General features: G+C 37.5%; 2 protein-coding genes across 2 annotated transcripts; one reads left to right on the top strand and one right to left on the bottom strand.

Moving 5' to 3' along the window:
• The first annotated feature begins 1,147 nt into the window (after window positions 1–1,147).
• On the top strand, window positions 1,148–9,770 carry LOC100699429 (solute carrier family 22 member 2). The gene is made up of 12 exons (XM_003456697.5): window positions 1,148–1,724; window positions 3,418–3,465; window positions 3,599–3,702; window positions 3,994–4,148; window positions 4,376–4,544; window positions 5,870–5,984; window positions 6,272–6,372; window positions 6,450–6,664; window positions 6,754–6,862; window positions 6,953–7,065; window positions 9,021–9,120; window positions 9,455–9,770. The coding sequence occupies exons 1-12, from the start codon at window positions 1,371–1,373 to the stop codon at window positions 9,543–9,545; spliced, it is 1,674 nt and encodes a 557-aa protein (XP_003456745.1). The 5' UTR covers window positions 1,148–1,370; the 3' UTR covers window positions 9,546–9,770.
• Window positions 9,539–25,422, bottom strand: LOC100702671 (plasminogen). The gene is made up of 19 exons (XM_005461498.3): window positions 25,264–25,422; window positions 22,213–22,348; window positions 20,623–20,729; window positions 20,178–20,292; window positions 19,951–20,090; window positions 19,588–19,708; window positions 19,365–19,483; window positions 18,689–18,851; window positions 17,644–17,768; window positions 17,387–17,546; window positions 16,092–16,273; window positions 15,843–15,991; window positions 15,664–15,757; window positions 14,943–15,057; window positions 14,203–14,277; window positions 13,964–14,104; window positions 12,410–12,516; window positions 11,266–11,411; window positions 9,539–9,934 (listed from the first exon to the last, which is right to left on the bottom strand). The coding sequence occupies exons 1-19, from the start codon at window positions 25,313–25,315 to the stop codon at window positions 9,773–9,775; spliced, it is 2,409 nt and encodes an 802-aa protein (XP_005461555.1). The 5' UTR covers window positions 25,316–25,422; the 3' UTR covers window positions 9,539–9,772.
• Between the last annotated feature and the right edge of the window lie 1,135 nt (window positions 25,423–26,557).

The following is a 26,557-nucleotide window of genomic DNA, read 5'->3' as shown; positions in this document are numbered from 1 at the left end:
TCCTATGAAAGCCCTCATAATAATTATGACATTTCAGTGAAGTCACGGTTCTCCACGCAGCTTCCAGATTTAGTCTAATTGTATCATAAAAGTCAACAATCAACTGTGTGTCATTGTTTCTTTCTACTGTTGTGCAGGAATAGCAGACGCTGCCGCTTACAATGAAAATATCTTTACATAGATGAGAAGTTGCTTAATATATATGCACTGACAGATCACTGCACAATAACAACCCAACAAACATAAAATTAAAGAACGTAACTTGAGTTATTTTTAAGGACATAAAATGTACAACTGAAGCCTGGTTTTTCTGAAGGACTCTGACAAGAAAATGCTCATAACCTTTATTATTATTAAGACCTTTCCAAGGTGGTTTTGATCAAAATCACTACATAGACAGGTGAAAATGATGGTGAGGATGGGTTTGTTACAATGTCAAGTTTGGATAATATACCACTGCACACTACAAAGATGCAACAATTATAGAAAAAAGAAAATATTTAAAGAGAGTTTTTCAGGTGTCATTTTTTAGAAGTTAGAATATTTTGGCTGTCTTTTAAATGTTTCTCTTTGAAGGATTAGTTTTATAATGTGAGATAGAATTCATTTTACATTGGTGTTAGGGTTTGGCACTTACTTGTGAAGGTTAAACTTTGGGGTTCAAGTGCCTTGAAGTCAATAAATGCACTTACAGCAATATCCACAAACATGTCTGTGTATTTTATCCACGCTCCCTAGTCCTAAACACAGAGTGGAGCACAGAGCAGCTGCTCCAAGGTGAAGAAGGCCAGACAGAGATTTCTCTCATTTGGACATCTTCTTTTAATTATGTTAATTATTCTCTAAATTCTATGAACTTCTTCTATTTTGGTTAATACATGAAAATAAATATGCGGTGGTTCATTTAACACCATTTTATTTTTTTTCATTTTTTTACAAATTCCAGGAATACAGTGGATCAAGGCAGAGTGATTCAAACACAGTAGTTTTTATTGTGTGGTTAATAAATGTCACACCATCTTCGTAGAAAAATAAAAGACAACTGACCATCTGTGTCCTGTGATGCCATGATCGCGTATAAATAATGAAGCTAAGGCGGGACCATTCAAGCGTTCCTTAAGAAGAAATCCATTTAATGATTGCATAATCCCGCTGCCTTCTTGTGTTTGACTCTATTAAACAGTAACACGCTGTTACCCAGCTGTGTTTCATCTGGCCCTTTTGGACTTGTGGATCGACCGGTGTGAGGCACACGAGGTCTCAGCACACGAGGTCTCAGCACCCCTGAAGGGACTCTGATAGTTCGCACTGATCCATGGTTTGCTGAACAGAACAAGATTTGACTTGATCTCTTAAACTTTGCGACAGTAATGATGACCTTTGACGACCTCTTGGAAGAGGCCGGGTCATTTGGCCGCTGTCAGAGGCGAATCTTTGCCATGCTCTGCTTCTTGTCGTTGCCCTTTGCAGGGGTATACGTCGGCATCGTATTCCAGGGTTTCACCCCTGATCATTGGTGTCGGGACCCAGCAGTGGTGGAGAGGAGGCATGCATGCGGCTGGAACCTGACAGACAGTCGCAGGCTGACGGTGCCTCTCGTCAACAACTCTGGACTGGTGCAGCACAGCACCTGCGAGCAGTATGAGGTGGACTGGAATGCCACAGAGCTGACCTGTGACACACAGGAACTGAACCTGAGTGGAGTCCCACTTACACCATGCAAGGTCAGTTCCTACATGACTGTTTTTCATAGTGTTTATGTATAGTTTTCATATAGTTTCCTGTATTGTTTATATAGAAAATGGGTGATGTTTTAGTTTAATGTCAGTCCTGTGCATTAAATAATATTTCAGTGCTGTTTATAGGTAGTAGGCACAAAAAGAAAACTTTTTTTTTTTTTTAAAAAATATGTTTTTGTTCATCAGTGACATTATGCAAAGACCAAAAAAAACCCAAAACAAAATAAAATAGCCATTAACTAATTTCACACAAGATAAAGTGTTTAAGGTACAGCTTTTGGTTGGTAAATTGTTCCAACATGTTAGAGAACTTCACAGAGCTGTTATGTGTATTTAGGCTCTCTCAGTCGCTTTTGATGTTATCAGTCCCACACAGACTCCACGATGTTGATAATAAGGCTCTGTGGGGGACAGACCATCTGTTGTAAAACCCCTTGTGGCTGAAGATAGTTTATACTTTTTTTTACTTATGAGACTGGCTGGATGTTAGGACTCATTGCTTTCCTTCTACAGAATGAATCAGAGACCACATGCCTCCCTGAGCACTGCATTAAAATAATCAATGTTACCCCCAGTGCACTTCTTTTAGTTTTCAGCCACAGCCACTGGTGACTGAAGAAAAGTCACCCATGAAGAAAACAAAGTGCCAAATATTGAAGTTCCTCTAATGGAAACTTGAGGCTGGCTCCACTATGAGTAACAATGAATACCTCTAGCTTTCTGTTAATCTTCATATCTTTTACTTCTTGTTACTCAGTAGCACCTACTTTGCAATGTTTAATTGTGGGTACGGTGGCCCTGAGAGGCCAAACGGACTGCAACGTAAGAAAACACCAGCAATAAGAAAAATGCTGCAAAAGCACAAAAAACACAATGGAAATAGGAAAAAAGAAAACAGAAATAGGAACAACGACAATGGAAATAGGAAAAAACAGATTTCCAAAAGCACAAGGGAAGTGTTTCTGGGGAGAAAATAACCCGAGGGACCAGTTGCAGGAACCAACACATGCTAGGTAAGTGTGTTTTAATCTCATGATTCATATAATACTGATGACAGATTTTTAGGCTAATAGTTAGGCTAACACACTTACCTCTCATCTTTTCTTTCCTCACAAAACCGATAGATCCTCCACTTCTTTTAATTGTCTCCCAGCGCAACTCTTAGCATATTTTGGTTCCTACAACTGGTCCGTCGGGTTATTGTCTCCCCAGAAACACTTGTTGTTTTTTCTATTTGTTTTCTTTTTTCCTATTTCCGTTTTTGTTTTTCCTATTTCCGTTGTGTTTTGTGTGCTTTTGCTGCATTTTTCTTATTGCTGGTGTTTTCTTAAGTTGCAGTCTGTTTGGCCTGCTAGGGCCACCATAAGTGGGTAGATAAGTTATTAAGAGCAAAACAATTTTGCTTGTCCATACATTCAGTAAGAATCAACAATAAAAAGGAAAGAAAGAAAAAACTGTGTTGTAAGCAGGGTGTACACAGATTTTCAAGGCCTCTAAAAGTGTGAACCCTTACAGTTTACAGAGTTGAAAAGTGATACTGGTTTATTTAAACCTTGTAAATTGTAGCCTGTGTTTCCATTGGGGAAGACAAATGACTGAAAAACACAACTGAAAAGCTTTGAGTCGAGTGTTTAAATCCTCCTTATTGGATTACATGTTTACTTTTTTTGTCTTTCAGGAAAGCTGGGAGTATCAGTATGAAGGCAGGAAATCCTTCGTCACAGAGGTGAGAAGACAATTTACATAATCTTAACAAAGTTGCTTTAAATTTGAGATAATTCCCTAAAATTTCTCTGTATGTAGGTGAAATTGGAGGTTTTCATATAGAAATGTAAAAATGTCTTTGTTCCTTTTTTCAGTTCAATTTGGTGTGTTCAGATGGATGGTTGGTGGACATGTTCCAGTCCACTCTCAATGTGGGCTTCCTGGTCGGCAGTTTCGCTTTTGGCTACTTTGCTGACAGGTGGGGCTCCAACAACCATCAAGTTTTCTGTGCTGGCCACAGTAACATGTGTAATGACAACTGTGTTTTATATAAAAATATAACTGTAACACCCATGATACACACGAAGGCATGTTTGTGTGGTAGGAATAGGCACACTCATGCAGGCCTCCCAAAAACTGCCTGATGGAGCAGTGGGAAACATCCAATAAACTTGTGGCTCCAATGTGTCCTGGTGTGAATATATTATTTTCAAAAGTAATATTCAGTCAACAAATCCCCACCTGATGTATTTTCCATTTCACTCCACAGGTTTGGCAGGCAGATCAGTTTCTTGGTGTCCAACATTTTGAACGTAGTAGCAGGGATCGCAGTGGCTGCAGCACCAAACTACATCTCCATCCTTGTGTTCAGGACCATCCTTGGCTTCAGTGTCAAAGGAGGCTGGATGACCTCATATGTGCTGCGTAATCATGTCCATGTTTTCTGAAAGTGATTTGCTCTGAGGCATCTTCATAACTAACTGTGTAGAAATGACATGACTGCTTTTTTTTGGGGGGGGGGGAGTAATTAATGAAAGAACTTGCTTAAATTTGTGGAACGTATGTACTTATTTGTGTTATTTTTGCATGGAATATTGTTTTATTTATTTTAAATTGTCTTACTTTTAATACCATTTCTGTCCCCTTGTCAGTCACAGAGATTGTTGGTGTGAAGTACAGGAGAACAGTGGGTATCTTGTACCAGATGTTCTTCAGTGTGGGTCTCCTTATCCTTCCTTTGCTTGCCTACTTTATCACGGACTGGCGCTGGCTCCAGGTCACCTTCAGTGTACCCTACATCCTCTTCGTGTGCTATTACTGGTAAAAAACAAACAAACAGCAAAAGAAAAAAAAAACTCACAATGTTGTTTGACAATTCATCTTTACATGATGACACTGTCAAACAACAATAGCAGACCACATTATTTACACAAAAACTTTTTTGGGCCTGCGATCATAACTTGCATTTATGACAGTGCATCATTTTCATATATATGCATATATAAATATTCCAGTGGTCAGCATGCTGATCACCTGATCTCTGAGGCAATCATAGTGTTATCAATAGTGTTGTGGGAGTAGCAAAGTGACCAGTAGGTGTCTCTGTAGAGATGCGTATCAGATTATTTGAACACCTGGTACAACTATGGCACACTTGGTTTGAACATTTCAGTGTTTGCTCATCACTAGTGCATGGGATTTTTTTTTTATTTCACAAGGAATTTTCTAAGATTTAATAGGAATGATCTATGTCCCAATTTTAAACTTAAATTAAAACTTTCAGGCAAACTAAAGGTGGCCGACCAGAAAATGTTCTAAAACTTTGATGACTTGAGATGGAATGACCTACTATAATGGATGTTTCTTTAGTGGCTATATGCACATTTCTCAGTACTAAGATTGTTTGTGGCATTTAAACCATAAGTGACTCAAGAGGACCAAATTGTGCCAACAAAGCACATTGTTACACTATAACTTGTTAGATTAGTGGATTCATGCTGTTGACTCAAAATTTTGACACAACATCTGCAGAGATTCATCAGAACAGATTTGGTGAGCCTACACCAACTGTTACCTTAGGTTTTTGTTTTTGGCTGTTCTAGCACACACATCTGGATACTAATCAAAGATTTTGTGCACTACTGCAAGCTGTTTGGATAATTGCACAAATAGGCATATATGCAGGTCTTCCTAACAAAATGGTATGTCGGTTTGGATCAGGAAACAAGACTTACAGCACATCTAGCATACGCCGGTGCTTCCCTTTTGATCAAAATAGATTTTTTTATAATAAAAGGAAAACATAAACTGCTCATTATCTTTGGGGCTATGGTTTATATATGATGCATGTCGCTGTTTTTGTTCTGTGCTGATGCAGGAAGCACTCTGGCCTTTAAATAGTAAAGCAAAAAGTAAGGTTATGGAAATCTGCAGGGTGGACAGAGATGTACTACTTCTTCCTCTCCTGCTATAGTTTAATTACTCGTTCCATAATAATAACCATTTTAACCTGGCATATTTAACATAGTCACTTTCCAGGGATTTAAAAAAAAATCCTCATCACCTAAATAATGTATAAATCTTTTCAGTTTTTTCACTTTTATCTATAGACTTGCACCCTTAGACACTTTTTCTTCTCCTCTTAGGTTTATCCCAGAGTCTCCGAGGTGGCTCATCTCTCAGAACCGTTCCTCCAAAGCTTTGAAGATCACTGAAGCCATGGCCAAAGAGAACCACAGGACACTCTCCAAGAATACTGAGGTAAGCCGATTAAATAGTTCACTTACAGGACAATTTAAGAGTTTATGGATAGCAATGACTAAAGGAACAATATATTCACCCAATAAGTTTATCAGTTTACTGCTGCTTTTAGTATTTAATGGAATTTGTTGACAAAGATAAAGAAAATGACCAAAGTTATTCTCTAACATTTCATTTCCACTAACAGGAAACATTAAGACCTATCATATTAACTCCTTATTTCTACCATGTTTATGACACTTTTTAATCCTGCTTTAATCTCACTTTTCCATGTTTTTCTTTCCCAGTCACTGACTGATGGTGAAGGTGAGTCTACCTCTGCCTCTTTGCTGGACCTAATCAGAACTCCAAAAATGAGAAAACACACCTTCATCCTCATGTTCAACTGGTGAGACTCGCCTGAAATCACACAGGTTTTTTGCCTACATGCAGGAGATGCTGAACCTTTGTGTTTGTTGTTCACAGGTTCACCAGTGCTGTGGTTTATCAAGGCCTCGTCATGCGCTTGGGGATAGCAGGAGGAAACGTCTACATTGACTTTCTCATTTCTGGCCTGGTGGAATTTCCTGCCGCCTTCCTCATCCTCTTCACCATTGAACGGATTGGCCGGCGTCTCCCATTCGCCACTGCCAATATCGTAGCTGGAGCTTCTTGCTTAATAGCTGCTTTCATTCCTGACAGTGAGTTTTATGCATAGACTGTACACAAAACACAGACATGGTCACCACCCTGTTACCCATTGGTTATTGACTTCCTGTGTGTATCTCAGGCTTGTTCTGGTTAAAGACAGCGGTTGCCTGTGTTGGTCGGTTGGGGATCACCATGGCCTTTGAGATGGTGGTGTTTGTTAACACAGAGCTCTACCCCACATTTGTCAGGTGAGGAACCTAATAATAACCTGCTGAAGTTATAACCAGGAAATTGTGTTTATGCAGCTTTCAACTCTCCATCATTTTGACTGAATACAGGAACCTGGCAGTGTCTGTTTGTTCTACTCTGTGTGATGTTGGAGGCATTGTGTCCTCATTCCTGCTGTACAGACTGGCTGCTATCTGGCTGGAACTGCCACTCATCATCTTTGGTGGGTTTATAATGTTTACCAATAAGCATGTATATGAAAAAAAGGTTAAATACCAGATGAAAGGTGCAAAACCTCATATTTATATCTTCTCAGGCTGAATTCTTACGAAGATTACACTTAAAGAAATGTTAAGGATTGTGCTCTTTTCCAACTATATGTCGGAAAAGGATGAATCTACAAACAAAATACACCCTCCAATATTCTGTATTTTTTGTACATAGTTGAACTAATGTTAAAGAAATGTCTGTTTTCACATTTGCTTTAAAGGTGTTTACTCTCACCAAATCACATAGATGCCACTAGAATTAAGGGGTACAGACGCAGCTGAACAAGCGGCTTTAGTCTGATCATTTCATCTCTTGAGTTTTCCCATTTTAGATTAAGATTCAGCTTTTTGTTATTTTAATTTTTTTTCTTGTAAAAGAATTAAGAAGAAGAACAACAACAAAAAACATCCCTCTCCCCAAAACAAAAACAAACAAGCAAAAACCCTAAAAGCATAATATGACTTTGCAGATGGGTTGCCAGAAAAATACTGTTAAAAATTTTAAAAAATAAGATTTTTAGAAAATATGAAAGTATGAGGTATATAGAATATAGAATTTCTTCTGTAGAATTTTTATGTTATATAAAACACATTTACATGGATAAAAGCAATACAGTTACCTAATAATATATTCAAACATGCATGTAATGTAATAGTTAGGCTTAAAATTGCAGAAAACTAGTTTTGTTAATTGTAATTAATAACATATTATATATTCAATCTGTATTTAATATAATAAAAATATAAAGCAACCATAAAAAATGTTATAAAACTAGTAACTGGGTTTTTAAAGGTAACAAATCAAGTCAATGGATTCACTGTTTCAAAAACATCCAGTAAATGTTAATAATGTACTGTTAATAACAGATCCTAACAACGAAAAATGAATGGATCAGATATAATTTCACAAAGTAGTAATACTATTCATATAATACAGTAGTAAGTAGTAATATAGTAGTAATGAAGCATCACTACATTTTGATTTGCTTTATTTGTCCTTAAAAATGTTGAAAACTAAAAAAGTCTACTGCTGCTGTAAAACCCCTTCATCACTTAAAGTGAATTTTTATTTATGTAAAACTACAAGAAATTGCAAAAAATATTTTGGCGCTCAGTGTTGTTGAATGACATCAGTTATAAAATAATGTTCTTGCCTTGCAGGTTTGAGTAATGGTAACTGTGAATGGTGCTTTTTTTGTCACCCAAATTTAGTTATTATTTTTACAACCACAACTTCAGGATAATCCCTGAAGCAGTAAACTAGAATTTAACAGCTTTCTCTTATAAATAAACAATTCACATTTGAGGAATTATGTTAAATTTATGATTGTATCTTTATGGTGTTTTTATATAGAAAACACCCTGTTTGGTTTTCATGGTTATTCACCGGAAGTAATCTGTTAAATTACAAATTACAAGTTTCAGTTCATTTTATAGTGCCCATTGTCCAGAGTGTGAGCCACCCACACACTATAATACAATGTTACTAACTGCCTATGGACTATTCTTTGGAGTGAATAATTCTCAGTAATGCATTCAATGTAATATTTTTAGCTAATGTTTAACTAAAACGCTCAGAAAAATGTTTTATACAGATACCAGTTCCTTAAATGCTTTTGTAGGAGCTCATGAGTGTTTTGAAAAGTGATAATTGTTTGTTCATTCAATATTTTATTTATTACAAAGATATTAAAAGCTTTTTGACTGTTTATTTTGTTTTTAATATCCAACAATATGAGGCAGAAATAGATATTTTTGTTTTAGTAGCCCACGTATGATTATGACACACTAAATTTGAAAAACAGGACAATATATCTGAAATTGAAAAATCTTTAGCTTTTTTTTCTAGGAAATAATTAAAATAATTTTGCAATTACACTGACATTATCTGCATCTTGTTTTGGTACAGGAGCTGTGGCAATCATAGCTGGAGGTTTGGTGCTATTACTTCCTGAAACCAAAGGAGTACCTCTCCCTGAAACCATTGATGATATTGAGTTCCCTAATTGGTAAAATGTTCCAGTTTTTTAAGTCAACACACATTCAGAATCCTGTTTACTGGGTACATCTAAAGTATTAGTCCTGAGGTCCATATGAAGAGCACTGTGTATAACTTATGTTAATGAGTAACATAATCCTTCCTCTGAGTTCATATTACTTTTTAAAGGCATTACAATTAGCATTTGTTTTTCATCACTGCTTTTTGTAAAACAGAAGTAAAATTCAAATTCAATCTGTACTAAAGTTTCATAGTTTCTACAAACTGATAAGGAAACTTATCTCAGTAGACATTTACTATGCATTATCTGTGAGTGTAGTGTCATAATGTTTTCTTTCTCTTAGGAAAAAGCAGAGCCAAGAAGAGAATCATCAAATGAAGAATCTTCTGAAGTCTGAAGATCAGACGAACAACAGGGAAAAGACTACTGAATGATTACATTTTATTTCACCCAAACACAAGGAAGTAGGTTTTTAATATTTGTATGATTTCCTTGTTTCATTTAAGTATTGTTTTTCCAAAATTCATTCCTTGTTCATTCATTTTTTTTAAACCAGTAACATGCACTGCTTATAGTGTATCCACATCAGACAGCAGTGCTTGTAATGTCAGAGCAAAACAGTGTATATATGTTAAGACATCCTCAATAACCACATTGCAGTTTAGTTGGTTTTGATGGTTCTATCGATCCAGTCCACAAACTTAGACACTCGGGCGTAGACGCCAGGTTTCATGGCATTGGCACAGCCCAGACCCCAGGATGTGACACCCTGCACGACAAACCTGTTTTGCGCATAACACACCAGAGGACCACCGCTGTCACCCTACAAGGAGAAAACACATGTAGAAAATATATATTTTACTGTTTTGATGGTGTTGAGGTTAACTGCTGGCAAAAGAAACGGAGGAATTGTTTGGCCAGTGGCTGTTTTTAAAAAAATATCGACAGAAGACTAATTAAGGAATTGGAAAGAGCACATCTATTGGTGGTCGCCAATATATATATGATTAAAAAAGCATGATAGTAAGATGAATTTAACATATTTGACTTTATCAGAACATCAAAATGAAGACAGAAACCGCTGTTCTAATCATATTTAAGTTATATGACGATGTCATGCAAATCAAACTCATTTTACCTTTTAGGTGGGCCAGACCAGTAAAACAATAAAAAAAATAATGAACAAAATAAGAAATTAGTAAAATTACAGAACTTACTCTAGACTCAAAAACAGGAACTTTCCTCTTATTTACTTGTTTCTGTTAGTCTGTTAGTAAATTATGTTGGTGTACTATGAATGGCAATGGGGGTGAGCAGTCTTTATAAATAGGAAAAGCTGTTAAGCTTATTAAATTACAGTTAAAAGTTCAGAATTGATACACTCCACACTTTCTACAGTTAAACAGTGGGTTGGATTTGAGTCTTCGCCAGGGCTATTCTGGCCCCCGTGCCTTATGTTTGACACCCCAGAACTAAATGATCACTGATAACATGACGTTAGAAGCAAAAAATTATGACGTTAACATGATGTTTTGTGGCACTGATAACGTGCCACAAAACACACTCGTGTTAATATTGATTTTAATATTGGGTCACTTTTTCCATGTTTAATCAATGCTACATATAAGTGGAGGTTTAATTCAATCACAGAAAAGTTGAGTCAGGATTACAGTTACTAAAAAAACCAACAGGTATCACAGTTCATTCTATCTCGATTTAAATCTACTGAGGCGAAACCTAAGATCTAGGCCTTTAATGTGGTGTTTAATCATGAATCACGGATAAATATCTAAATATTTCACAGTGAATACGGAAAATGTAGCTGCATAACAGATAAAAGAAGTTCAAACATCTGTCTAATGTTGATTAGATTAATTTTTCTGTGTGTGTGATAACAGAGGACTCAAAAAAACTTTAACATGTTTGTAAAATCAAATTTTTCCTGGTTTGAATATTTGCTTTAAAATTATTTGATTTTGGTGGCTTTAATTTATCAGTCTGCAATTTTCTAATATTTTAGAACAGCTTTTAACTTGGTGTTAGTTTAATAGTTGATTGTTGAAAGAACTTCTACATCCAAAGTACTGGAACATTATGAATTCTTTCTCATGTATGGTGAACTGTTCTACTGTAAACATATTAAAAACATTGTACCTGGCAGCTGTCTGTTCCACCCTCGATATTTCCAGCACACATCTCATGATCTTTGACTCTGCCGTTCAGGTATGCTGGGCGATTGCAGACCCTATTCTCAATCACAGGGAAACCAGTTTCCTTAAGGGTGCCGTCACCTCCCGTACCTGCAGACACAACTCTCGGCAGTTATCCTCTTCGTCATTATGATAAGACATGTTCTAAACCATTTACAGTGGCTGTTGTTTGCATAAAAATGAATGCTATTATCAACTTTTTATATGTTGGCTCTATTGCACTGGTCTTTATGTCTCCTTAAATTTACTTTTTGTCTTAAAAAACACTACTTTTTTTAAACAAAGTTGAAAACATTCTATAAATGATTAAACAGCTACAATATTATGTCCAAGGCAACTGTGCATTGTGTTTCAAAAGCGACATACAGTATCAGCATCATTCAAGCCAGAGTTTACTCAACATTTGTACATAATAATTATGTGGGGTATAGTTAAAAGATCACAGACTTATTTTTAAAACTAGACATAGACGTATTGTTTATAAGTTGTCCTGTAAGGTAAGAGTACAAAATAATTTCAATCAGAAGATTAAAGTGCTGGTTGGGCTAAATAAATATGCTAAGGCTTTCTGGTAAAACAGTGCCACATTGTGGTGAAAAGCTTTCATTACGTCTTGCGGAGGATTTTTACAAAAAAGAGCCCGATTGTTTTTCATATTAATCAGCTGTGTGTTGAATTTCTAAAGCTTGTAAATGAGTTTCTTATCTATAATGCATTGTGAGTTAGAAAGCAAAAACCTGTGACCAGAATTGGTTTAAACACCAAAAGCAGACACTTTGCATTGTATTTATGTATTTATTTATTTTCATGTTGCACCTGTGGCACTCCAAAATCCTAAATCACAAAGAAAACAAAAAAGAACTTAAACCTATATAGACTCTGCAGATTACTGTTTCAAATTAATGTGCAATTAACACCTTACTTTAAAAAACAAAATGAAAAGCAGCTCATCCTCGATTTTTCAATAGGGAATATGTTGAGAGGGTGTCAATATTTAACGGGACATATAACAACAACACAGACAATTTGATTGGGAATTCAGACAATTCTCACAAATAAAGACAAGAGCACACATATATGTGACCTACCTTGAGTCTCTCCCCATCCAGTAACATAACACTCTGTTCCACTGGGAACTATGTAGTCCTTTTCTGGCAGACAAGCAGGCTGTACTTTTTCGTTTATTAGCGCAGGTCTGAAAACACACACACAAACACAATATATATAAATATATATATAATTCATGCATGTGAATTTAAATGATGCCACCCAATTAGAGTGTTTGGAGAAGCATCAAATTTCAGTCCAATAAGATACGGGGGCCACTATGAAGCATGATTTGAGCATCCTTTTCTGACACAAAGTATTAGGACCAAATGGTGTACGTAAGAAGGTGTTTGCTCTAGTAATAATATTTAAAATGACATAAAGTGTAAGTTAAAAACACATGTGAGTGTAAGAACATGTAGACAGTGTTTTGCTAGATTTGATGAAGTTTTAAAAATTTTGCATGCTTAGAAATCCAGTTTTTCTTTTCGTTGCCATCAGCGCCTCTGATGTGATGCCTCTTGCGTGGTGAGAGGCCATTAAATATTTTCTCTATTTCAGTGACAACAGCTGCCAGGCCACAGGGGATATGGGCGGTGAGACAAGATTTGGCATCTCCTAAGTCACAACAATATTAGATGGCATTCAACACAGCTTTGAAGTTTACATTGGGAAGGCTTTTCAAGCACCTGAACTTCCAGGTGTATGGGCAATTGGAAATGTGGTCCTAAATACAAAATTGCACAAACTCTGTGCAAATCCAAAAAATAAAGCAGCCAGTGGTGGGATATCTCCACAGTATGAAGATGAAGGGGAAGATGCAGAGACTCACAGTTCCCATTCCAAATCAGAATCTCCACTTGGACAATATAATATAATCTAATACAGTATATGACTCTGGCCAACAGTATGTCTCAACCCCATTACCCCAGCCGGCGTGGCCGTGCGCAGTTGTTTTAAAAGGGAGTTTTTCCTGCCTATTGTAGCCCAGTGCTTACTTATAGGGGTTCATCTAACTGTCAGGGTTTTCCCTGTATTGTTACAGGTTTATTACATTATAATATAAACCACCTTAAGAGAATTGGTGTGATTTGGCGCTTATGTCACAGCGATTATTGGGTTCAGGACCACAAAGGAGCAAAAGTAAAGAAAACAATATACAAAGAAGAAAAAGCAATATCTATGTATATATTTGTGTGTGTATGTGAGTAAACTATATACATGGTGTATGTGTAGAAACATTGAAACAGAAACATCGTGGGGCTGTATACAAGGACAGTTATATAATATAATAAATGAATAAGGGTGGAGGGGCTATGGTGATTTACGATGGTGATGGTAATTCGACTGACACAAAAATATTGCACAGAACAAGGAAAGACTGAGATATTGCACATGCCACATTATGACATTTAATCACAAAATAATCTTGAACTATCCTGTCTGTACAGTTATGCTTACAGACTGTCATCATAAATGTTGTGTCCAGTGACCAAATTTATGGATGGATTTGATTGATCCAATTTTCCACTTGCTGTAGTTTTTAACACAATTTCTATTTGTAGTTGACCAGGGATGATTAGACCCATACTGACCTCTCTAGTTTGAGCAAAGCAATGTCTGCTCCATTTGGTTCCTTCACTATTTTCTCAAGTCTCATCTCTTGCTTTGATGGCTCAGTGGCGAGTTCTGTGTGGACACCCAGGAGTACCTTATAGGCTGAAGGGCGGCTTGACCTATATTGTATAACATGTAGAAACAAAGGCACTAATTATTTAGGATTTGAGTTATTGCAGAATTTGATTTTAGGTGTTAATGGTGGCTCTCTTCTGACCTCTCAAGGCAGTGAGTAGCAGTCAGGACCCACTGAGGATGGATCAGTGTTCCTCCACAAAAATGGATTCCGTTACTGGCAGAAAAACAGATATTTATTTCAAAATGTACAGATGAACTGTAACAGCTTGCTTTAAAGAATACAGATATTGAGAGGCAACAATGGTAAAAATTTAACTGACAAATAAAGAAAATTATCAGACAACTGATATAAATCATCTCTAATTTTCTGCTTCTAAATCTAAGCTATTCATCATGTAAGGCACACCATGTTTGGTTAGACACCATATTTCATCTAGATTGCATAACCTTGTCCGTCAGTAACACCGTGAAGAATCTTGGAGTCATTTTTGACACACATAATAAACAAATATGTAGCACTGCTTTCCTACATTTCCAAAATATCTCTAAAATTAGAAATATCCTGTCTCAGAGTGATGTGAAAAACTAGTTCATGCATATATTAATTTTAGCCTGGACTTTAATGTGTACTTCACACACATGAAGAAATGCCAAACTGCCTTCATTGTTCTTGTAACAGTGACAATAAAAAGCTGTTCTATTCTAATAATTCATTATTATTATTAGTCGGTCCTAACACCTCAGTAAAAAGCAAAAACAAAAAAAAAGTTGTGTATATTTTCTATCAAAACAATTTAAATTTCTGGATAACGCTACATATCTGTTCAGGAAATGTATATTATTTTTAAAATGTAACTCTTTTTGGTGTTATATCCTTACCTGGTCCGGAGGCTGATTTGCCAGGGCCATGAGTGAGGCTTCGATACACAGCCGCCGACAATACGACCAAAACAGCGTTTTGGTTTGACAACTGGTGTTCCACATTCCAGTCCAGCTGCAAGGTAATGACTTCTTGTCATGAATTCTCACAAAACCAGTGAAGCAAAATAATAATAATAATAATAATAATAATGTATACTTTATTGATCCCCGTGGGGAAATTACTCTCTCTGCATTTGACCCATTCACTCAGTGAAGCAGTGGGCAGCCGCTAAGCAAGCATGCCGGGGAGCAGTGTGTAGGGACGGTACCTTGCTCAGGGGTACCTCAGGGTAGCCATTCAGTGGATTCGGACCCCCGACCTTCCGATCATGGGGCGACCACTCTACCTACTGAGCTATCCCTGCCCCCAAAAAAATGTGCCCAAGGTGGAATCGAACCCACAACTTTGGGGCTGAAGACAAGCTTGTTTACTCATCGCAACACTGGCAGGAGACAAAGGTTCCTTCAAGTTTTGAAGAAATAATTAGTAGAGAGAAGTCTTTACACCCTTGTCAGCCATAGGAAAATTGGATGGACAAAATGAAATTTTGTTGAAACTGAAAGACTTGACAAGAGTTATTGCTGCAGTCTGCAGTTGTGACTGAGCTACTGTAGAGTCACGGTGATAGAGTATTATTGCGAATACAAATAAAATATACTAAATACTGAATATACAAACCACAGTCGGAGATCTGGCAGTAGTCCCATTTCTTGTTTCTGTCAGTAGTGTAGCACCACGGTCCATTCACATCACCGTCTGGGTTTCTGCAGCTCTGATAGTGGACAGAGGAGTTAGGAGCTAGAAAAAAATTCTGTTCTTACCACAAAGAGTTTTTATTGCAACACCCACACACTTACATTGCCTTCCAGACCCTTGGTGGGGTGAGTCTCTGGAGTGAAGCTGCTGTGTTGGTGAGGGGTCTGAGCGCTCCACGCCTGGCACGTCACACCCAGAACAGTAACAGAAGTTGGACCTCTGTATGTTTCTCCATTTCCAGTCTTGCAGTCTAAAACAGCAGCAGGAAGGGAAAGTGAAAGAACTGACAAACAAACTGACAAGCAAGCAAAATGTTGGCAAATCCGCATTTAAAAAAAAAGTTGATTTACCTCTTTCTGCTGGTGTCTGGGTGTTAGTGGAGGGCTCCTGTTGTATAGGACGAGTGGTTCCTGAAGGTTTTGTAGGGCATTTCTCCAAGTTGCAGTACTCCCAGCGAACTGCAGGGTCTGTAGTGTAACACCAAGGAGCTTGATCCCCATCAGGGTTCCTGCACCAATTTCTTCTGAGGTCTCTGTTGAAAGGCAGATCTGGAACATTAGGACATCAACCCACAAAACAAAGTACTTTTTTCTCCTGGAGTCAAACCTGGGGAGGACTATAAATCTTTACTGGCTCATTTCTCATATAACAAATCAAGAAGAACAACATCCTTAGAACAAATATTAGCCTTTCTAGCTGCTACTTTTTTAGGAGTATTTGTCATCTGTAAATTGTGACCACACGGTAGGTGTTCAGAACAGTTTTGTCTATGATTCTTAAATAAGTTGATTTATAACCCTAGTTATAAAATTAAAGATAAACAGAACAAAATGATTTGCAAATATTAATCCCAATCCAGATAAACTCAATATTTTATTTGTAATAGGACATAAAAAACACACTGAATATTTAAACTGAGAGATTTTTCTATTTCATGAATCATATCAACAACTCATTTCAAATTTATTAGGAGCAACATTGAAATGTAAGTGGTACAAATTGTCACAAAATATTCATGAGTAAAATTGTGAAGACTTTCAATATTTCATCATCTATAGTACATAACATCGTCAAAATATTAGAGAATCTGGAGAAATCGCTGTTTATAAAAGGCAAGGCCAGACAAGGGACCACCCGGCTTGTTATCAGCACTCAGTTCAAAGGCCTCCATTTCTGATGGTGTCGGGGTATATCGGTGCCTATGGAATTGGCATCAAGAAATGAAAAATTTGCTAAAGAAGACCCAGGGCTAGTGAGTAGCTAGAATCCTCAGCATTCCTTTCCCAAAAGTCCAACAACTGGCCTCCCCAGTTCCCTGATGTAAATGTGCTGTTGTCATGTTTTTTGTGTTGTATTGTGAATACGTTTATGAGAACTGCAGGCCATTGCATTGTGTTATTATTAACATTTTACATCTTGTAGATGGTAAATATCTTTGTTTACAGTAACTACTTGTTAATACTTGTGTGGATTCAGTTTTTAAGGCTTTGTCTCTTATCTCTTGTTTTGCAAATAAAGTATAATAATGAATCTCTATACAAATTGTGTATTTCTTTGTCATTATGCAGTAGGTTGCTCAATAATGTCAGGAAGCTCTTCTGCCTGTATAAAATTCTGCTGTGTATAAAATGTATTTGATCCTTACGCATTTGGGAAGGCCTCTTGAGTTTTGTCATGTTTGTGAGGAGTCATGGAGCTCCATCTCTGACATTTTTTCCCACTGATGGTCTCTGATGTTATGCCCCGATAATTGGAACCATTCCCTTCATAGCAGTTTTCCGTATCTGGGGGGATCACTGGATCATCTGCAGCAAAAGGTAAAGAAAGGAAGAAAATTCCTGGCTGCATTTTGAGAAGATGAAGCTGACTTTAAAAGAAGGAATAAGTTGACTAATATTATACCTGGTGCAGCTTCATTCCCACACCGTGTCACATTGCAGTACTCCCAGCGAGTGGCAGGGTCAGTCGTATAGCACCAGGGCCTCCTTTCATTGTCAGGGTTGCGACAGTAGTTATTGTCTAGATCTCTGAGAAAGATAAACACAGAAAAACACAAAAATGCATGATCATTTTTAGTTTTTATGTGATGTCAGATCACAGACTCCAGTTGCAGCCAGTTACTTTTACCAGAGTCCTTAAACCAAAACCCCAAAAAATGGTTATTGAGTAAGAGAATAAGACATTCTTCTTTTTTTTCAGTCATACTCCACAGTTCAAACCATTCTAACTCAGCTTGTTAATGGTGGATTGTTTAAACTGAAAAGGAAACAAATAATACAAAAAATAATTTTCAATTTTAAACTTTTAACTTTGTTTTCAGAAATTTGGAGACAGTGTTGAGTATTTGATATACAGGGTGACTGTTCCTTCTTAGCACGCAATCTTATGCTTTCTGCAGTAACGTCCCATTCACAGTGCTCTTTCTCAGCATGAAGTCATACTGCTGTTGACTGATCATCACCTCTCTTCTTAACCTAGCTCTTTCCCATAGCTTCATGGAATGGCTCATCAACTTTATGCCACTATAGCTGCTACAGCTCTGCCCATCGCCCTTGTTCTTAAAAATTAGTACCAGTAAACTTCTCCATTCCTCAGGCATCCTTTTACTCTCCATTGTTTGTGTTAAACAATCTGGTTAAAAACTAAGCTGCCCTCTCTCCCTAGGCCTCTCCATACCTTAATAGGTATGATATCTGGACTAAATGCCTTTCCACTCTTTATCCTCTTTCATAGCTGCCTTCACTTCTTTGTTTCTATTTCTCTGCACTTCCTGATTCACTTACTGTGCTCCTCTCTCGCATTTTCTACAAATATCATGTGAGACAGGAAATTCCACTATAGAATTAAATGGTATTAATGAAAACTACAAATTGAATTGTTCCACTAATATTTTGTTCACCATATTAAATCACTGAGGGCTTACACTGGCTTCAGGTTCAGCTCTTACTTGCAGGGATAGTTTTGTGGAGTTCGGTTGTGTGTTTGTGGCGTCTGAGCTGACCAGCTCTGGCATGTTTTGCCAGTCTCAGTTACAGCAATTGTTCCTCGGTATGCTAAACCTTGATTCGTGACACAGTCCACCTCTGGGATGATGGTGGGAGGTTCAGTAGCTGAGAAAAGAAGACAAGATGGATTGTATAGAGAAGTAAAAAAAAAAAGATGTCAAACATATACATTCTCTTTATTATCGTGCAAAGCATGTTTTAAACTTGATTTTAAATGATGCTATATGACAGTCACATGGCAGCAACTCAATGCATTTAAGCATACAGATATGGTCAGTGTGACCTACTGAAGTTCAAACTGATTATCAAACTGGAGAATTTTTTTTTAACTTTAAGCTCCTTAGGAGCACTGTTTCTGACCATGTCTATCTCCTTATGGTCACAGTGTACACTTCTTATCATGGCTGCTTGCAGCAAGATAACACACCACGTTACAAAGCTCAAATAATTACAGACTGGTTTCTTAAACCTAATAATGATTTAACTGCTCAAATGGCCTCAACAGCTACCAAATGTCAATACAATAGAGCACCTCTGGGATCTGGCGACAAACATCAGTGGTGCTCCAAAATGTCCAATATTGTGAAATTCTTATCCTCATTAAACGTGAGGACTTACTGCAGCGTGGTATGGAGCAGAACTCCCATCGTTTGGATGGGCTGGTGGTGAAGCACCATGGTCGGGGATCTCCATCTGGGTTTCTGCAGTAGTTCTCCTCCAGATACTTTTGTGGAAGACTCAACAAAGCATAAACAGAAGTATTTAAGCTTTCGCCTAGCTTCCAGAAAATGTTTTCAATGTCCACAACAAGCTCACTGAAGTTTTGCTCATGTTGTCTTACGTGCTAGGATTGTAGCCATGGTTGTGAGGTTTCTGGGAGTCCCAGCGTTGGCAGGTGAAGCCGTTTTCAGTGGTGGAGATTTTTCCTCTGTAATTCACACCATTGCAGACTATACATTCCTCTGTGAAGGAAAAACATTGATGTATCTAAAATATCATAGCATGAATGACAAATACTGTTCTTCCATATCGTATATCAGTATTTTAGAATATTGTGTAGTGTCTATATTTCACATATTAGCTACATTAAATATTTAAAAACCAAATGGTGATTATTGAAAGATAAATTGCTGCTAGAGGACAATTAGACATGTATGTTAGTGAAATAAAACAAAACAAATAGACAGAGATGTATGAATCTTACCAGAGCAGCTGGGTACGTTGCAGTGCTCCCAGCGGGTGTTAGCATCAGTGGTGTAACACCACGGTCCATTACTGTCCCCATCAGGGTTTCTGCAGAAGTTGGAGTCCAGATCTGCTCGTGGGTTGCTCTGCGGTGTGAAACTTACGCAGAAAGAACATTATGAAAAATGTTCACAAAGACATAAAAGGATATGAAATGATGATGTAAAAGCAAATGCAAACACATACTTTGGCCTGTGTGGGTAGCTTGAGTCCCATCTTTGACAGATCTTTCCTGAGTTTGTTTTGGACTTCGTTCCTCTGTAATCTGTTCCTATTCCATTTACACACTCCAGAAGATATGCTAGAAAACAACGCAAAGCAAAGCAAAGGAAAGCAAAGAAATTGATTTATTGATGTTTATCACACATTTCTTATAGTAAATAATTTATCTGATCCGAGTACTTTGATGTTTTACGAAACTAAATTAAGTTGTGTTAGTTGTGTATAGACACAGTACCTCACTCATAATGACACATATGCTAAACATCAACTACAACGTCAACAACAAACATTGGGAAAAAAACCATGTAAACTAGAAAAGACTAGTCACTGTAGCCGACAGAAAGGACAACATGAAAACAGAGGCTTTAGTGTTAGTATTATTCATCTAGAGAAAAATGAAGATCGTTACCATTTTTTTCATATAAAGCTGTGCTGCTTCTGCGAAAGACACTATCTGTTTTAGAGTTTGCCGCTGCTGTCCAACACTCTTGGTCCTTTTCATTATAGATAAAAGACCTGTGTAAAAAAACAAAAAAAGTATTGTTTGGTTTCTTGAAAGGTGCTATACAAATCAAAGTTATCTACACATTAGGTGCTGAGGTGGCCACTGGGACCAAGCATTCATGGACAAGGATTGATAATATGGTATTAATAGAAAGCAAGATCTTGGTTCGCATAGCCGGCAATAAGTCAGACTCGTTCCCGCCGAGTGATGGGCTCCACCAGGGCTGCCCTTTGTCACTGATTCTGTTCATAGCTTTTATGGACAGGATTTCTAGGCGCAGCCAAGTGGCGGAGGGCTTTCACTTAGGTCTCAGGATCTCATCTCTGCTTTTCGCGGATGATGTGGTTCTGTTGGCTTTATCGGGTGATGGCCTCCAGCTCACACTGGAACAGTTCGCAGCCGAGTGTGAAGCGGTGGTAACTTGGGGTCTAGTTCACGAGTGACGGGAGCCGGAGATCTACAGATGGATTGGTGCTGCTGGCTGCAGTGATGCAGACGCTGTATCTGTTCGTTGTGGTGAAGAGTGAGCTGAGCGTAAAAGCGAAGCTCTCAATTTACCAGTCGATCTACGTTCCTACCCTATGGTCACCTATGGTCACGAGCTGTGGGTAGTAACCGAAAGAACGAGATTGAGGATACAAGCGGCGGAAATGACCTTCCTTCAAAGGGTGGCTGGCCTCTCCCTTAGAGATAGGGTGAGAAGTTCGGCCATCTGGGAGGGGCTCAGAGTAGAGCTGCTGCTCCTCCACATGGAAAGGAGCCAGTTGAGGTGGTTTGGGCATCTGACAAGGATGCCTCTTGGGCGCCTCCTGGGTGAGGTGTTCCGGGCTTGTCCCACTGGGAGGAGGCCCCGGGGCAGACCCAATACACGCTAGAGAGATTATATATCTCCAGCGTGTATCGGCCTGGGAATGCCTTGGTGTTCCCCCAGACAAGCTAGAGGAGGTGGCTGGGGAGAGAGAGGTCTGGGCTTCTCTGCTTAGGCTGCTGCCCCTGCGACCTGGCCCTGGATAAGCGGAAGAAGATGGATGGATGGATGGATGGATGGATGGATGGATGGATGGATGGATGGATAGAAAGATATTATGCCAGCTAACCCACAAAGAGGGATTATGCAGCTCGTGTGGGAACTATGGATGAGGAGAAAGCCATCATCCAAAACCCCAATGCCAAGTGGCTGGTAGACCTACAGGATTAGTGTCAGAGCCACAATCTGAAACATGAGGCATCCACAAATACAGCTGAAGACAGATGATGATGAGGAACAGTTGTGATCGATGTGGCAATGCCAGTGGACAGCAACATCAGGAAGAAGGAGCACAGGGAAAGAAAACTACCAGGAGCTAAAGGAGCAACTGGAGCAGATGTGGAGGGTAAAATGCAAAGTGGCCCTATGGGTAATGGCAAGCTGAAACTGAAACTGGAAAACATATAACGTTTGTGTATACATGCAGCATTTTGATCCACAGAATGAAATGTGAGATGTGAACTTACTTGCATGTGAAAGATGTTTCAGTGTTACATTTGGTGGCACACTCAGCCACAGTGTTAACTGAATACGTTCGTTTATTCAGTGAGAGAATCCATGCACCTTCAGTTTTGGAGTAGCCCTCTACAACATTGCCACCAACTGCAATCAATCACATCCAAAAAAACTGTTACTTCATTTATCAATGTTTGCTGTGCTGTGTGGCTCAAAGATGAGTAAAACCTGACTTTACATTTCATTTAAAAAAAATATAAAACAAAAGAATCTATCTATTCGGTTATATTCGATTTGTATCTCGATGATCTTTCTGTTGAGTTAAATGAATGCTGATGATTTGGTCATTTCCCTACAGTGCTGGTTTGCAGCAGTTACTTAGAGTTTGTGCTAGTTTTGGAACCCAGTATGATATTGCTTTTAACCCTGAAAAGAGTTTTATTGTGATTTATACAACTAAGGAGGATCAAAAGCTAAATTTTCCAAACTTTTATTTAGCAGACCAAGTACTGGATATGAGGAGTAAAGTGAAATACTTAAAAAGTGATCTCTGTGATGATGATGATGACGTGAAACGCCAGCATTGTAAGTTGGACATGCAAGCTAATATAAGGCCGCCTAAATTTTACATGTGCACAGATGATGTTAAAGTGGACCTTTTCAAGCCTGTTGTACACATGGCTCATTTGTGGTGTAATTATAGTAAAGTCCTAATGAAAAAAACTGCAGGTGGCTTTTCAGGATTTTAGAATTTTCCTTAAACTTCCAAGATGGACATCTGCAAGTCAAATGTTTGTCATGAGTAACGTCCCAACTTTTCGTGCCTTACTGAGGAACTATATGGACAAATTTATGTGCTGTTTTAATGATTCAAGAAATTCAATAGTAAGAGCTGTGACAGTTATAACACATGGTGACACTTGCAATAAGTTCCTTATATTTGTGAGTTTTGTCTTTGTTTTTTTTACAATATGCAGGAATTTTGTCTGCTATATACATATATATATATATATAAGGACACTGTCTCAGCTGAACTCTAAACACATACACACACATGCACACAGACATATATACACATGCAGATGTACACTCATCCCCCCTCCCCCTCCAAACGCCTTCGACGCTCATTCCCTTCCAATGCTGACGGTGGATCATGGAGACCAGCGCATAGGCTGCAGGCCCGGATGTACTGTCTACATTGGCTGTCTCTCACCCTTTACCCACCCCTGTTGCTTGTCATGTGTTTATTTGGTGTATTAGAGTTTTTTTCATGTGCTATGTGCAGAGGTGTTTTTTTCTGTTCTCAAACTGATCTCCCTGTTGGAGCTCAGTCTGGGGGGAGTTATTTTTTTCTCCTTATCTTTCCTCATGTGGTGCTTTTCCATGTTATACCCCTCTGACCTGTCTTCCCCATGTGATGTTTGTGTAATGTATGTATGGTCGGATGGGTAAGACGGCGCTGGCACGGCTGGCAGCCTTAACCCAATTTCCCTCGGGATGAATAAAGTATGATCAATCAATCAATCAATCAATATGCACATATATATATATATTTATATACATATATATATATATATACGTATATATATATATATATATATATACACGTATATATATATATATATACATGTATGTATAAGCTCGGATCTATTTATAATAATAATAATGATAATAATCTACAACAACAATTTTTTTTTAAACCTGTTAATTTATTTATTATTCCGTCAGGTCTTTGGGATTGAAGCTTTATCACTGTGATAGGCTGTAGGCAGTGGACTCATGGAAATGTTAGCTCGACTTACGTGTATAAAGGAGTAAAAGGAAAAATGGAAGTTGTGTGGTTGGGATGAGTCTTATAAAATCACTGGGTTGTGTACAGAAATTAAATCTTTGTCTATTAACTCATTAAACTAACTTAAAAATGAATGCAATACACTTTGGAACACATTTTAGGAAATCTGCTAAATTTGGGAAATTAGCAATAGCACAAGGAAACTTAAGGGTGGAAGGGAACAGAACCAGCACCTCGAAAGCTCAACAATTCTTATTTGGTAGATCAAAATAAAACCCAGACTGCAAGTCACTTTTAGACTCCCACATCAAGAGTGCTATTGGACTTCTCATCTGTTGCTTCATTACAAGTCCTGCAGTTCTCATAAGAGCAAAATATAAATGCTGTCAGACTTACTTTTACATAAATTTTTTTTTTCTTTTGCCACCTTGCACAGAAGTTAAGACACAGCAGGTGAAAAATATTATTATTGAACAGCAGTCTAACTTGACTAACTGTCCTTTTTGTTATGTACCCAAAGGTTACTTTTTAAAAGAGAGTATATATTCTTTGTCAATAAGCAGGTTTTGTCCAGTCAGTCAGTCAAGGTTGCTGATCAGAGGGTTTATCGGGAAATCGTGTAGCCAAACAATCCATTTTACGTCATCTGACTAAAAGGAACCAGTGTACAGGCTCCAACGTGGTTACAAAGTCACACTACTTACACACTGTTTTAGGTCTTTATAAACTAAACTACACAGAATTGATGTGGTCTGTCATGACCTGTTTAGACCCAAGACTGTTAGAAAAAATGTGGCTCTGTGCTTCTTATTTGGCTGAGTTATTTCTAGCATATGAAATGTAAAAGAGAGAGAAAAATATTTACTATTGTTATTGTTGCATTATAAGAATTTAGCACTTGAAACGTGTCCATTATTACCATTTAAACTAAATGTAAAACAAAATAAGCCAAAGAAAAAAACCCACATAGATAAAAATATTCCTGCACAAGGAATCTGTTAAAAAAAAACTTCATTCCACTACCTGATCTTATTCTAAAACCTACATTTAAACAAATTCTGTATTAATTTGGATTAGACCTGTTTTAACTAATGAGGATTTATTTTTAGTCTTTGTCATCTGAAAGAGCAACCAGTGCTAGTCAGTCATTGTGTTGTGATTTAAGGGCTTAGACCTCAAACCTTGTTTATCTTTTAAATGCAAGAAAAAAAAGCTAAACAAATGACAAGAAAAAGCATCTTATATGCCGTATAGAAGTTGTACCACTTACCAGTGGAGATCAAGGCTCCCAGGAGGAAAGCTGCTGTGTACAACAGGCCCATGGTGAGACCCTAAAACTAGCAGTTCATCATCAACTAACTCAAAGAGACACCTCGTGGTATATTATTGGGCTTCTTTTAGCATGTCAGGGGGACAAATAGGGCAATTCAATTACTTGTTAATCATTGTCCCAACAAGGACAGCAAAAGAGCTGCTGGTCAAAATCCTTGTTTATGAGCGCAAGCAAAATCATTGCATCACAAAAAAAAGCACAGCATTTCATTCTCAATTATGTGTTGCATATTGTTAAATATTTTCAGCTGCACCTAGTGTTGTTTAATTCCCAGTTTTATTTAGTTATTAAACCACATCAGTTAGAGAGTGGACTGAACTTGGAGGGTTTATCTGTTGTTGGATGTAATGATCAGCCTTCTGCCAATCACATAAGGTTTAAAAAAAACTACTCCTAAACTCTTCAGATATCATGTGAGGGTTTGTGTCTTCTTTTCTATTCCAATTATGTCTCTTTGTTTTAAGCATATCATTACTTAAGCTTTGAATTAGAGCAATAACAATTTTTTTCAATTCAGTTTAATTCAGTTAGTTCACAGGGTGGATTTGCTCATTGCAGTTTAGTTTTCATTATTGAGAAACATTTACTTTAATTTTTACTTTAATTTTTTACTTTTGGCTTAGTCTTTAGTAGTTTGAGTTAATCTATATGTTTTTATAAAGTTAATATTAATAAGTAGTTGTCAGGAGCAAAACTAAACACTTTCTGAAGGCAGGTCGTTCACACTTAACTAGACAACCCAGTCTAAATGAAGCATCAGTACCATGTCATTCCTCATGTGTTTGCAAACTGAGGAACAAAGACATTTGTGACACATTTATTGTAGTTTCATAGTTAAACAATATTGCTAAAATTATTTTTCTTATTTTAATTATACTTCAATTTTTAATTCACTCAGCAATATTTCCCTTTCAAGCCCTGTTTGAGTTTTACTTGTTGGTTTGCTGCAATAAGGTTTAGTTGAATAATGAAAGTCATCTAAAATTATAAATCCTGTTTGTGTTTGTTAATGGAACAAGGTAGCAGAATGTTCATTCTACAGGTAAATACTATGTGATCTAGATACAATGAAATCAATATTAGCGGTTAATCTTCAGCTAAAATGGACCAATGCCCCTTCACTGCAAACACTGGATTACCAAACAACCTACTTTACACAGTTCAGTGTACGACAAGAACAAGTCCCTAGTGTTCAATTTTAATTCATTACAAAATATAATTATTATGTTTT

Source organism: Oreochromis niloticus, linkage group LG15 (genome assembly GCF_001858045.2).
Source record: "Oreochromis niloticus isolate F11D_XX linkage group LG15, O_niloticus_UMD_NMBU, whole genome shotgun sequence".
In the NCBI taxonomy this organism is placed as follows: domain Eukaryota; kingdom Metazoa; phylum Chordata; class Actinopteri; order Cichliformes; family Cichlidae; genus Oreochromis; species Oreochromis niloticus.
This window is presented reverse-complemented; position numbering and strand designations above follow the sequence as displayed.